The 13,910-nt window shown below is 41.7% G+C and overlaps 2 protein-coding genes across 2 annotated transcripts in view; both read right to left on the reverse strand.

Moving 5' to 3' along the window:
• Positions 1-1,937, reverse strand: part of RSU1 (Ras suppressor protein 1) — a 200,971-nt gene extending 199,034 nt beyond the window's left edge. The window contains exons 1-2 of the mRNA XM_081553626.1: positions 1,810-1,937; positions 1,478-1,589 (exon numbers count right to left, since the gene is read on the reverse strand). Of these exons, the coding sequence (XP_081409752.1) occupies positions 1,478-1,586 (109 nt within the window). The 5' untranslated portion in view covers positions 1,587-1,589; positions 1,810-1,937. The remainder of the gene's footprint in view (positions 1-1,477; positions 1,590-1,809) is intronic.
• Positions 1,938-7,980: 6,043 nt separating this feature from the next.
• CUBN (cubilin) overlaps positions 7,981-13,910 on the reverse strand; it is a 265,963-nt gene continuing 260,033 nt past the window's right edge. The window contains exons 66-67 of the mRNA XM_081553627.1: positions 11,940-12,175; positions 7,981-8,422 (exon numbers count right to left, since the gene is read on the reverse strand). Coding sequence (XP_081409753.1) covers positions 8,315-8,422; positions 11,940-12,175 — 344 coding nt within the window. The 3' untranslated portion in view covers positions 7,981-8,314. The remainder of the gene's footprint in view (positions 8,423-11,939; positions 12,176-13,910) is intronic.

A 13,910-nucleotide genomic window follows, 5' to 3' on the forward strand; every position in this document is an offset into this window, starting at 1 on the left:
CCTGGATGGGAGGGGAGTTTGGGGGAGAATAGATACATGTAAATGTATAGTTGAGTCCCTTTGCTGTCCACCTGAAACTATCACATTATTAACTGGCTATACTCCAATACAAAATAAAGACTTAAGGGCAGTAAAAGTGGAGGTAAGAGGGAACATTAGAAAGACAGCACAATAGCACAGGAGGAAGAAACAAAAGCCTGAACTAAGTCAGGAGAGAAAAAAAAACAGGAAAAGATAACGAGTCAAGAAATGCTTAACTTACTTATCATGTAACTTTCAAATGGAAAAAGAGAATGGAAAATGATTCAGAAATAATTTCCCATTAAAAAACCAAGTGACACATGAAAAGATGCTCAATATTATTAATTAGAGAAATGCAAACCAAAACTATAATGAGGTATCACCTCACACTGATCAGAATGGCCATCATCAAAATGTCTACAAACAAACAATAAATGCTGGAGAGGGTGTAGAGATAAGGAAACCCTGCTACACTGCTGGTGGAAATGTAAATTGACAGAGCCACCACAGAGCACAGTATGGAGGGTCCTTAAAAAGCTAAAAATTGAGCTACCATATGATCCAGCAACCCCACTCCTGGGCTTATAACTGGAGAAAAACATGTTTCAAAAGGATACAATGTTCAGCACTGTGTATAGTACCCAGGACATGGAAGCAACCTAAATGTCCATTGACAGATGAATGGATAAAGATGTGATACATACATACAATGGAATACTACTCTGCCATGAAAGAGAGCCAAATAATGTAATTTGTGGTGACATGGACAGACAGTGAGTGAAGTCAGACAGAGAAAGACAAATATCATTATGATGCCAATTATATGTGGAATCTAAAAAAAAAAAATGATACAAATGAACCTATTTACAAAACAGAGTCACAGATGTAGAAAAACTTCCCCAAGGGGGAAGGGGAGGAAAACTGGGAGATTGGGTTTGACATATACACACTACTATGTATAAGACAACTAACAAGGACCTACTGTATAGCACAGAGAATTCTATTTAGTACTCTATAATGACTTATATGGGAACAGGATTTTAAAAAGGGTGGATGTACGTATCTGTATAACTGAATCACTTTGCTGTACAGCAGAAACCAGCACATTATAAATCAGCTATGCTCCAATAAAAATTATTAAAAAAAAAAGAAACACCAAGTGGCTATTTAGTAAACTGTGGAAAATCCACCCAAAAAACATCAATCAGCATGGACAAATGATGGGATCCCGCAGCCACAGTCCGTGTGATTCTGAACCCGGCTCTCGTGCCCGTTTTCCAGCTGAGAAAACAAATATGATTGCAAGCTTTCTGAGCTAAGCCCTAGGCAAGTGCCCTTTACAAGCGCCAGGTGAGATGGAAACCATCAAAATGTCTCGCACCGCCACCAGCAGTTACTTGTTAAACTGATAAACCCGTCCACCCTCTCCGAAAGGAAGGCCCTCCGGAGAACTTACACAGGCCGTTGACGTCCAGCATGTTAGAGATGCCCCGGTCACTCATGTCCACTTCCGGCTGGTTCTTCTCCCGGCTCTCTTCCACCAACTTTTTGAGAGACTTGGACATGACCTGTACCAAACAACAACAAAGCACGTGGGCGACGGCCAGAAGGGTGCAGGGAGAGAAATGAGGGAGCCCCCGGCTGGCATTCTCCAGTTTTCCCCAGGTCTTGGAAAGTGGGCAGCGGCCGGCAGGGTCTGGGAACAAGGGTTGAGGGGGGTGAGGAGGGTCTAGCACCATTCCCGCCGCGGAGAGAGAGGCAAACACAAGTGCAACCACACACACTCACTGCGGAGAGCTGCACCTAACAGGCAGAAACTACAGACTTCTGCAGGGATCACTCCGGTGGCCGGCGAGAGATGTGCTCGGTCGGTGCAAAACGAGCACCCAAACGAGGAACACGCCCTGTCCCGGCACTCCGCGCAGGCGCACACCTGACCGCTAGCAACTCCAAGCCCCGCCCGCGCCCTGCCCTTCCCTAATTAGGAGAACTGCTTGCTAGACGTGGCTCAGGGCGAGGCTCCGCCCATAAAAGAATGCGTGCCCTGCGGCTAGCCAATCAAGTATGCTGTTCGGTCTGGAGACTCCGCCCCACCCGTGGTTAGTGCCCCGCCCCCCAGATCAGGCTTCCGAAAGGAAAGAAGCCGACTCGTACGCAGGCTCAATTTGTAGATGGAAGTCGGAGTGCTGTGGGCGGAATCAGGGAAGTTTGGGCCGAGGTTCAGGCTGGGTCCAGGGGCAAGTGACAAGTCAATATTCTCTCAGTGTGCTACTTCTTTAACTTACTAGAAGTTGCTACCCTGAATCCTTTCCTCACAGTTGTACCTCCCGGTATATTTTGAGCTCCTGAAAGCAAAAATTGTCTTGATGGTCTGTGTGTCCCTGGCGTCCAGGCCGCAATCATGGAGCCTTGAGTCACAGGACAGGGAATAGACATATGATAAATATGTGTTCTTCTGCTATGTCATAGCTTAGTTTGCTTTCTGTTGAATGATGATTTCCTCGAACAGTTTTCTTTGTGTGTTTTTTTTTAAACCATAATTTTTTTCTTCTTGTAACCTTAAGCTTTTCATTACTCTCCACTGTTGGAAATCCAATGGATTCTTCCTGAAGACTTTAGGAACCTACTAATGTACTGCTGTAACTTGGACTGATTCTTTGTCCTACCAGCTGAGAGATTGTAACTTTTTAAAACTTGGTTCCTGGGTTTAAACAGACATTTCTCCTAGGCACCTTGCTGAGTAACTACTCTCAAGTAACCTTCTCTAAAAGGATGTATAAGAGGCACAAATGTTAAGTAGTTGCATGTTTTTAAATGTCCTTTTCCTGCTCACGCCCCGCATAGAATTCTAGGTTCAAAATCAGTTTCTCTTAAATCTCAATGGCATAGTTCCAGTGACTTCTGCTTTCAATGTTGATGCCCAGAAACGTCTCCTTAAATCTTTGCAAGAAACTATTTTTGTCCCTTGAGAAGCATTTGTGATCTTTTTATTATTCATCACCATAATCTCTCTTGATGGAAGCTCTTTTTTTGTTTAATCTGTTCAGTGCTCATTGGGTCGTTTTCAGAGGATGATTCATTTCTCTCTTCCTCTCTGGAAATTGTTTTCAGTTATTCTTTTGAAATTTCCTACCATTTTCTATGATTTATCACTCTTGGAAATCTTTTCATATGGCAGCTTCCTGGGCCAGTTTTTGGTAGCTGGGGTTTTTTCCCCCTCATATATTTAACCCCAACCCCCCTGCCCCCCGCCGCCACACACACACACTTTTTTTAACTTAACGTTCTGGAAGATTTTCTCTGTTTTATCTTGCAAAGATATTAAATGTTTTTAAAGCTATTAAATTTTTAAAAGTTGTTTTGACTATTAATGAAATATGCTTCCTAAGCCCTCCTTGTTTAATAGTGCTCTGCTTTTGTTTCATGAATGCACACTCTTCTCAATTATCTCTGAGGATAGCAATTTTTAAACCTTTCTTCTGTTTACTAAATTGTTTCCTCATGTCCCATTTTTTTCTTAGTTTATCTAGTTCTTTCCCGTTCCGGCTGCTGTTAACTTTTCCTCTGTCTGCTGACTCCTGGTTTTCCTTTTGTATTTAAGTATGAAACCTGAGCTGATTTTTCTAACTAGCTGGTGTGCTCTACTTTCTCCTCTATTGTTGATGTGTATTTGTTTCCCTCTTAGGTCAGCATTAATTTTCCTGGGCTATTTGTTAAATTTCTTCATAGGTTAGAAGATGGTCCTCACAAGGCTGCTTCCCCATGTTTGTATTCACTGGCTTCCCTGGTGGCTCAGAGAGGACGTTTGCCTGCAATGCGGGAGACCTGGGTTCAATCCCTGCGTTGGGAAGATCCCCCGGAGAAGGGAATGGCAACCCACTCCAGTATTCTTGCCTAGAGAATCCCATGGACAGAGGAGCCTGGTAGGCTACAGTCCATGGGGTCACAAAGAGTCAGACATGACTGAGCAACTTCACTTTCTTTTCCAGTTTTCCAGAAATTCGTTTTCACTCCCTTATAACCTTCTTCCATTCTTTTCACTTTTCACCAGTACAATTCTTAATGAAATGTGTCCTTAAGTTCCAGATTTTTATAACATGGAAATAGGACCGGCTTCCTGGATATGCAAACTGTACACAGTGACGGAAAACTCCCGGCTTAAATAGGCCCCACAGTTAGTTTCTTGTTCTGATGTCACCAGCTTGAGATGTTTAACACTTTTTGAACCAGAGGCCCTGCAGATTCCTGCAAGGTAAAGTATTTATCAGAGCTGAAACCGCCCCTACAGTGACACTGCCAAGTGCACCATGCTTTTACACGAAGTCTATGCTTCATTCTCCTTTGGGCGGAATGTTCTACCTGTGAGCCCCCGGAGTGGGCCAGTCACGGACAATCAAGGGCGATGCCTGGTTTCCTGAGGTACTGAAGCCGAATCTGGCCTCTGTACCCCAACACCAAATTAATTCTTGGAGACAGAGTTTTGGGTGAAGTAGAAAAGCTTTACTGCTTTGCCAGGCAGAAGGGAGAAGAGCAGGCTAATGCCCTCAAACCTGTGTCCCACATGTGCACCCACTGCTGATTCATGTCAATGTATGGCAAAAACCACCACACCACAATACTGTAAAGTAATTATCCTCCAATTAAAACAAATTAAGTAATTAAAAAAAAATCAACTGTCCCAAACAAGAGGGTATAGTGAGGAATAGGAATGGTTCAAAGAGGGTGTGATCTGTTCCTGGACATTCTCCTGATTGGCTGGTGGTGAGGTAAGTGGGAGTCAGCGTCATCAACCTTCTGGTTCCAAGCAGTCTGGGGTTCACGTGCTTGTGGGCAGCTTACTGCTAATTTCTCCCACCTGGTGGACCAGGGCTACACTATTGTTTCTTTTCTTTTTTTTTTTAAATAAATTTATTTATTTTAGTTGGGAGCTAATTACTTTACAATATGTAGTTTTTGCCACACATTGACATGAATCAGCCATGGGTTTACATGTGTTCCCCTTCCTGGACCCCCCTCCCACCTCCCTCCCCATCCCATCCCTCTGGGTCATCCCATTGCCCCGGCCCTGAGCATTTGTCTCATGCATCGAACATGGAATGGTGTTCTGTTTCACATATGATAATATACATGTTTCAGTGCTATTCTCCCAGAATGTCCCACCCTCACCTTCTCCCTCAGAGTCCATAAGACTGTTCTATGCATCTGTGTCTCTTATTCTGTCTCGCATATAGGGTTATCGTTACCATCTTTCAAATTCCATATATATGCATTAGTATACTGTATTGGTGTTTTTCTTTCTGGCTTACTTCACTCTGTATAATGGGCTCCAGTTTCATCCATCTCAGTAGAACTGATTCAAATGTATTTTTTTAATGGCTGAGTAATATTCCATTGTGTATATGTACCATTTCTTGACAGTTCCTTGATTGTCTCTTGACAGAGACAATCTCCACATCCCTCTCTTCCCTAATTAGTAACTATTTGAACCTGCTCCTTGGAGCACAGGGGAAGGTCATGGAGGCTGATTAAAGCCTATTTTCTGTAATCAAGAAACACCCGACACACAAAAAGGCCCAGAAGCCCCACAGGTTCCTGCTGGATATCAGCACCCCGGACTACAAAACAATGGGTAAAATTCAAGTAAATTATTATATAAATCATTCATTTTGAAAATGCCTTTTGTAGGGGCTTCCTTAATGGCTCAGTGGTAAAGAATCTGCCTGCCAATGCAGGAGTCATGGGTCCAATCCCTGGTCTGGGAAGATCATACATGCCTCAGAGCAACAGGCCAGGCGCCACAGCTATTGAGCCCGTGCTGTAACAGAGCCTGCACTCCGCAACAAGAGAAGCCACCACAATGAGAAGCCTGCAAAGTGCAACTAAAGACTAGCCCCCACCCACCTCAATTAGAGAAAAGCCCACACAGCAACGAAGACCCAGAACAGCCAAAAATAAATAAATAATTTTTAAATGCCTTTTGTAGTCTCTAAACTGTGTTTATAAAAAACTACTTAAAAAGAAACATATAAAGGTATGAAATTAAAATTTGAAAAGCCAATTTCTCATTAATATCCAAAAATTATCATACCATTTTTCTTCCAATAACCTTCCCATTAAATTGTAGCCATGGAGTGATTTGAAGTCTCAATAAGTAAAACATTTTCATCCTTTAACACTATCTTTGACTCAGTATAATCTCTACATTTTTACTAAAATAACAGCAATTGCATCAAAAAATTTTCAGGCCATATTTTTTAATAATGTCACTAGATCTATGAAGATAGTCAGTCTGTTTTACTTAACACATTCACACTTAATCCTGGGTGGATGGGAGGCACTTTCTTGGGTGGTTGCTGAGGTTAAAATCACCATTCCATCACTGAGGTTTTACAAACTTTTTCATACCTCATTTTTCTCAACTGTAAAATGGAGGTGATTGTTCTTAGATTTCCATCAGTGATGAGAAAAGGATGCCTGGCATAGAGCAAATGCTACTGATGTGAGTTCTCTTTTTTCTTAATAAAATTCATTATGTTACTACTCCCTTGAAGAGCATGTGGTGGATTTTTAACAAGTTCCTTTGACTAATAAAAGAGACCTGAAATTTAGGAAATGATGACAAGTAGAATGAGTAACCCAGGCATCACCCAGCCCCAAACTAACATTGGCCCATCCATCCCTGGGGTTTTCTTCATGGGTGCCTGAAGTGCCAGGAGATCCCTGCACTGTGGTGGCCTCTGGCTGACTTATCCCAGGCAGTCCCCTGAAGGTCAGATGAGGGTGACTCTGTCCAGTGATGGCTAACTTAACCTTGAAGACCAAAAGGCAGGTGCTCAGTTCTCCCCACTAAGGTCCAGCTCTTAAGGGAGACAGACAAGAAGAGGGGAAAAGATCACATGGTAAGTGGAAGTCTGGGTCCCCTGACTCCTGAGCTCCATTTACTTCCAAGTAAGACTGCCCCTCATCCACTCTTCAAGCGCATTCATTTTACATTGTCATCATTGTTGTTGTTGGATTCCATTTATGGCCTACAGAATGGGAGAAAATATTCTTATTTCCTGTTTTTAGTTTAAAAATTACATACTAAGATTGACTATGCTGCTTTGCTTGGTAGCTGCACTTTCTGAATATGTTCACATGCCTCCTAGAAATAACTCTTTAAAAATGATTTTTGTAGACGCCATTACTCTGATGATGCAATCACAGATCCGATCATCTCTTACTGTTTGACAGCTGCATATGCTAATCTTACTTTCAGATAAAACTACTATTTCATAGGTTATTGTTCAACTTTCTCCATATTCTGTACCTCTGTGATTCATTTTTAGATAAAAAAGCTAAATCTTGTATCTATTCCCATCAAATTTCGTCTCGAGAGTTTCAGTCCATTGTTCCAGCTTTGTCAAGAACTTGGGTTTGATGGTTTCTTCATCATGTTCACCATTCTTTCCAATAGAGAGTCATCCACAAAGTTGATGTATCCACCCATGATAGAGCTAAGGTGAGACTATCTCATTTAGGTGGCTCTGTGGTCTGTGCAGGTATCATTCCCCTGGCATTTGAGTAGTAGAGGAAGATGAAGTAACACATTTGATAACGTCTTTCATTCATTTGGTCCCATGTTCTTTATAAGACTTAACTTTGTATATTTAACCTAATGTCTCCGGATTTAAAGTAGCAGAATACTTGATCAGAGCATGCCTAACTAGGTATAACTTCACATCTCGTGTAGTTAAACTCCAAACAGACAACAGTGGCACATAGGGAAACTGGCCCAGAGAGTTAAGGAAGTTGCTGGAAAGGCTAAAATTCATATGCAGGCAACTTGGCTCCAGAGTTCCTATCCTGAATGAGGCATACACTTTGTCAAAATGGAACTATTCAACTTGAAGTTTTATACAGACCTACAGTGAAAGACAAATTTCAGTGAGTTAAAAAAAAAAACATGCAGCACTACTGTTGAGATTTCAGTAACATTTATCATCCCCAATTTGACATTCACAGAGAAAACCATACTTCTATTTAATTAACTTCTGAAAATATACAGCACACAGGCCATAATCATTTCCAACCCTTTAAGGCATTCTAGAAATCTTCAGCTCAAAATACTAGATTAATGTTCTACCTTCAAAAAATAAGTACAAATATTGATTCCACATGTACTTTGATGAAACACATAAAAGTTCAGATTATTCTCAGTGGCACAGGCAGAGGGTCAGGTATCCAGCGTGACACTGGAGGATCCAGCCCCTGCGGAAAATCCAAGGTACTGGGCAGACCCGGCCTCACTGGGCTAGCTGGCCCAGGTTAACCGGAGCGCTGACGGTCGGGCTGCATACTCCGCATGAAATTTTATGAAGACACGATGTGATGAGGCCACAAAAGGAGCTATATCAGTGTCCTAAAATTGAAAAAAAAAAAAAAGAGAGAGACGTAACAAATTATATATTTCACAAATTTGAACATTTTCCCAGGAATGTCAGATATAGTGATAAAGTACAACATAAAGAAGCCTTCTAGAATTTTCAGTAAACCTGCATATGTGTCTAGAAAGTGATCTTGCTAAGTATTAATGTAGAGACTTTACACAAGAATATTGCTGGGGGTGGGGGGTAAGGAGCAATGGGGAGTGACTGCTAATGGATACAGGGTTTCCTTCTGGAGTAACGAGAATGTTCTAAAATCAAGCATGGTGACAACAGCTTCGTGGCTCTGGGAACTGACTAAAAGTTATTGAATTTTACCCTTTAAGTAGATGATTTCTATGGTATGTGAATTGCATCTCAATAAAACTGTCACTAAACTTTCAATTTCCAATTCAAGTTCTTATTGAAATTTTCATTTTTCTGATGGGAAACACAACTTTTGTCTGCAACTAACATGAACATCTGAATAAAGTATATTACTCCTTTCACCAATACCTGTACTTTCCTTTGGGGGATGATTTTCATATCCTTTGTAGGGAACAGTTGTGTGTGTGTGTGTATCTGTGTGTGTAGAAAGAGTGGGTAGATGGGTCTCTTTCCTTCTCCAATTATTAGCACTAGGGATATAAAAAATGAACCAAACTCACAAAAAGGGGAACAGTTCTATATGTGTATCCGTGTGTGTGTGTGTGTGGAAAGAGTGGATAGATTGGTCTCTTTCCTTCTCCAGTTATTAGCACTAGGGATATAAAAAAATGAACCAAACATGCAAAAAGCCCTGCTCTCATGAAGCTGACATCTCAATGGGAGAGGTGAGGTAGGAAATAAGTCAGTAACATGTACAGAAGCAAAGCACATCACACAGGGTCAAGGTTGCAGTTTGGGGCCCTGCTCCTCTGGTTCTGCTCAGGTCCCCTGCCTCAGTCTTACCCAGAGTCATCAAAAAAAACAAAAAAAACCAGACTTATTTCCAAGACAGTAAATTATTCAGGTGAGCACAGCACAGGAATTCTTTTTCCTAAAAAGAGAAACCAAGGGATACACAATATGGTACAATTGCTGTGTGCATATACTTTTTCTTTCCATTTCAACCTGCTCCCAAATGTCTACTTGTTATTCTGTGCTGACAAACTAGTATGAGCAGATAAGAAATATTTTAAATGCCTTCTCTTTAAAAAAAATTTAAACTCCTCCTTACTTTCCTGTCATTCTTTCATGCTTCTAGATGTTCAGATTCTGTAACTCAGACGCCGGTAAGCAATGACAATTATCATAAAAGAAAGCATTTTCCAATGATTGTATGATTAACCATGCAAGGAGGGACTCCCACTGTTTTTCTGTAAATACACTGATCCTGCTGGACTTGAAACACTAAATAAATCAATAGTATCTTTAAAAAATAAAACAATTACTCTGAAAGTAGGTCTAAATTTACTAAAGAAAATTTAAAACTGGGAAAATATTACAAACATCAATAGTTAAGAAAAGGAGACATATCTAATTATAAACTTGAATTTAATGTGACATTGGTTTAAATGCCAGTAATCTCTCTCAGTGCCTCAGTATTCTTCTATCTGCAAAGTCCAGGGATCAAATGGGATTGTATATCTGCAAGTCACTGAAAACCAAAAAAAAAAAAAAAAAAAAAGTCATACAGACATAAAGTAATGATATTGTGAAAATAATCTCTTTTTGAAGTTTTAACAGATTTCTTTCTTTCTTTTTATTGGCTGCACAGTGCAGTTTGTGGGATCTTAGTTTCCCGGCAGGGACTGAACCTGGGCCATGGCAGTGAAAGCACTGAGTCCTAATCACTAGACCACTGGGGAATTCCTACAAATCTCAACTAAATGTCTAAGGCCTAGTTAGCTTCTAAATCTGACATGTGACTCACTTACTGGGATCTCTTTTCTGTGGGCCCCTGTGAATAACTGCAAGACAGTATCCACTAGTCAGGTGACCCAAATTTCTCCCTCAATAATTAGCTCTGTGTATAGGGACAGAGCTACCAGAGAGTTTATTGATGTGTTGTCTATAAACCAGAGGAGCCTTGTTCCAGAAATTAGGCTGCACCCATGGAACAGAAAACCACCCAGTGATTAAACATGATAGACCACCTTGCCTAATGCTATGGTTAAGATGTTAATGATGTATCAGTCAGTGGAAAAAAAAACAAACCACAAAACAAGATAAAATATGTGTGTGTATGGAAATATATTCCCCAAAAGTGTTTAGAAGAATATATGGGAGAATTCTCAGGGTTTTAGAAAAGTGGTTTTTTTTTTTAATATTTCTGATAATACCATTTATCAATTTTATAAGCCATAAGCTATATTCTAAAAACTCTAGGTTTCCAGCAGAGGCAAGATCAGAAAGCATAAATGAGCAAAGAGCAAAACAGTAAGCAACTGCTAACTTCTCATCAGTAGTCAAGTGTCCCTCACACGGAAGCTCGGGAAACATCCAACCACTTGCACGTAAAACAAAAGGCAGCAAGGGAGGATGCAGCGATGCTGAGTCAACATCAGGATTCTACTGGAGGGCTCAGGCGAGATCTGAGAGTTACAAAAGCAAACTCTTAGTTCCCAGGACAGCCGTTAATATCCCTGTGAATTTCTTCAAAGAGTTCCCACAATTTTCAGCCAGCGGTGAATGGAATGGAGCCAGGCATCCAAAATTTCTATACAGTCAGCCCTCTGTAAGGACAGGTTCCACATTGTGGATTCAACCAACCACAGAATCCAGCAGATACAGAACCTGTGGATACAGAATCCGCACATACGGGGGACAGACTGTATTCACTAGGCCAGTTTTTATAAGGGACCTGAGCACCTGAGAATGTGGTATCTGTGGGGGGTCATGGGACCGATCCCCCACAGGTACAGAGATAAGACTGTAATTCTAGTCATGCAGAAATAACATGGCTGGGCAACCCTGCACAGTGCCTTTAAACCACACATGGAACTCCCACAAAGCAGCAGGCCACAGGTGCTTCCCCAGAAACTTTGATTCTATAGGCTGAGTGGGGACTGGAAGTCTGTGATGCTAAATAACTGCATACATAATTTTGATGCACAGTCAAGTTTGGTAACAGTTAATAATACCGGTGGCAGGGTCAGTAAAGAATCCACCTGTAATGCAGGAGACCTGGGTTTGATCCCTGGGTCGGGAAGATCCCCTGGAGGAGAAAATGGCAACCCACCCCAGTATTCTTGCCTGGCAAATCCCATGGACAGAGGAGCCTGGTAGGCTAAAGTCGGGCATGACATAGAGACTAAACCACCACTATCACCATTTTTAATTTAATGAAAAGCCCACTAGGTGGCACTCATGCTCCCCAAATAAACAGGAAAGTCAGAAAACTGAACTTCTATTGATGAAAGTATGTTGTGCTCTGTGATTGCATGTGTCTGCCTTTAAACATGCCCTTTAAAGCTACTTTAATTATTTAAAAGTGATAATTGGATTTTTTTAAAAGCTGATTCTACTCACTGCGCCACAATAGGGCCCGGAGGATGGAGAATTAGCATCGGGTCCATTGTAGAGCAGGAGGTAGTTCTGGACACATTCTCCGGGATCGTCAATGCTGATAAAGTAAAAGCTGACGGTGACCGGTCTTCCAGCAGGAGCAAGGATGGTCCATTCACAGTGAGTGTTGTTTGGGTAAGTGCCCGGATAGCCAGGGCTGGTGACCAAGCCACTGTCTCCATAAAGAGTCCCACCACAGCCTGCCAGGAAACAGCGGCATGAAGTTGGATTCAGTCAAGCAGAAACCATCCACTGTGCTTTAGTGCACTTAAGGCAACGTGACATTTATTTTCTTAAGGTGCAGGTGCTGAGACTCCCTGCAGGAAAAGTGAAGGCAGAAACCCTTTTCCTGTGTCTTTGTGGGCTACATCCTTCTCCTCCCTCACCACCTGCCCCCCTCCATCCCCACCTCCACCATATATTCCTTTCCCTAGATCACTACTTAGAACTGACTTCCTCCAGGTCTGTTTTCTGAAAATAGTGAGTTGAGAACACAAAGGGAAAACCAAGACCTTGATAAAGTAACTGCAGGAGAGAGTAAAGTCAGTCTTGGGTACTTTGGTGGTATAGGTACTTCGATTGATCTTGAGTACTGTGACTCAAAGGCAGTGACTTGTTGATGATGTGGGTGAAGTAAAATTAAAAGGGAAATTCTGGGGCAGGATCACAGAAGGAGGTGTTTTATTTTAGGTTTTGGCAGTAATTTGTTGCTGTTGTTGTTTGTTCAGTAGCTCAGTCATGTCTGACTCTTTGTGACCCTATGGACTGCAACACCCCGGGCTTCCCTGTCCTTCACCATCCCCCAGAGTTTGCTCAAACTCATGTCCATTGAGGCAGTAATTACTTAATTATAAAAGTGACTTTACCAGGCATAGAACTGACAGCTCCAAGACTGATATGTTTAAAAAGTCAAAGTTTATTTTTTTTTTTCCTTTGGCCAAGTCGTGTGGCATGTGGGGGCCTTAGTTCCCCGACCAGGGACTGAACCCACACCTCCTGCAGTGTAAGCACAAAGTCTTAACCAATGGACCACCAGGGTAGTTCCCCCTCCCCCCCACCCAAAAAAAGCCAAAGCTTTTTAAGTATCGCTGTTACTTTTTTCAGTTTGTCAGTTTGCACAGGAAATCTATCATGATTTAGACCAGATGGCATGGGCATCCAGATACCCTGTATGCAGGCAGAAACTGTAGAGCATAATTAAAGAGCACAGAGCTGGGTTTCTGACCAGTGGAGGTTTGGGCCTGCCTCTGCCACAGTCCAGCTGTGCGTTTAAGGCAACTCTTCAGTTGGGTGTTTTATTTCCTTATCTGTAAAATCAGGGCATAGAGATCATCTTTTACTCTTGTGCAGGTACCAAGAAATCATTATCCACAATTGTCTTGATAGAATCCTTTTGTAGTCCCTCAGGATGTTTAAACGAATTGTTTCCACATTCTTATTTTGAAAGTTTTTAGATACTTTCTGGGACATTTCATTAAAGTATTCCTTCTTTCTTGAGTTAAATGTATTGACATGACTTAAATTTCCTTCACTCATCAGTAAACAGCCAACCCAAACTGCAGGAAGGTGCTTACTGCCCTGTAAGAGCCATTAACCTCCATGACTGTCCAGAAATGAGAGGGCCTCCAAGGAACACAGCTGTTTAGATATACTCAAGTATGTGTTCGTAACTTTTTGGCAAACTTTTATTTAATTTTCAGAGAAGTACACCTTGATGATCAAACCAAAAGTTAAAAATATGACAAAAATCGGCTTCCCTGGTGGCTCAGTGGTAAAGAATCTGTCTGCCAGTGCAGGAGACACGGGTTCACTCCCGGGTCTGGGAGCAACTAAGCACATACCTTGAAGCAACTAAGCCCATGCACCACAACTATTGAGCCTGTGCTCTAGAGCCCAGGAGTTGCAACTACTGAGCCCACCTAACACAACTACTGA

Source organism: Giraffa tippelskirchi, chromosome 13, assembly GCF_054371585.1.
Source record: "Giraffa tippelskirchi isolate mGirTip1 chromosome 13, T2T-mGirTip1v1.2.pri, whole genome shotgun sequence".
NCBI lineage: Eukaryota > Metazoa > Chordata > Mammalia > Artiodactyla > Giraffidae > Giraffa > Giraffa tippelskirchi.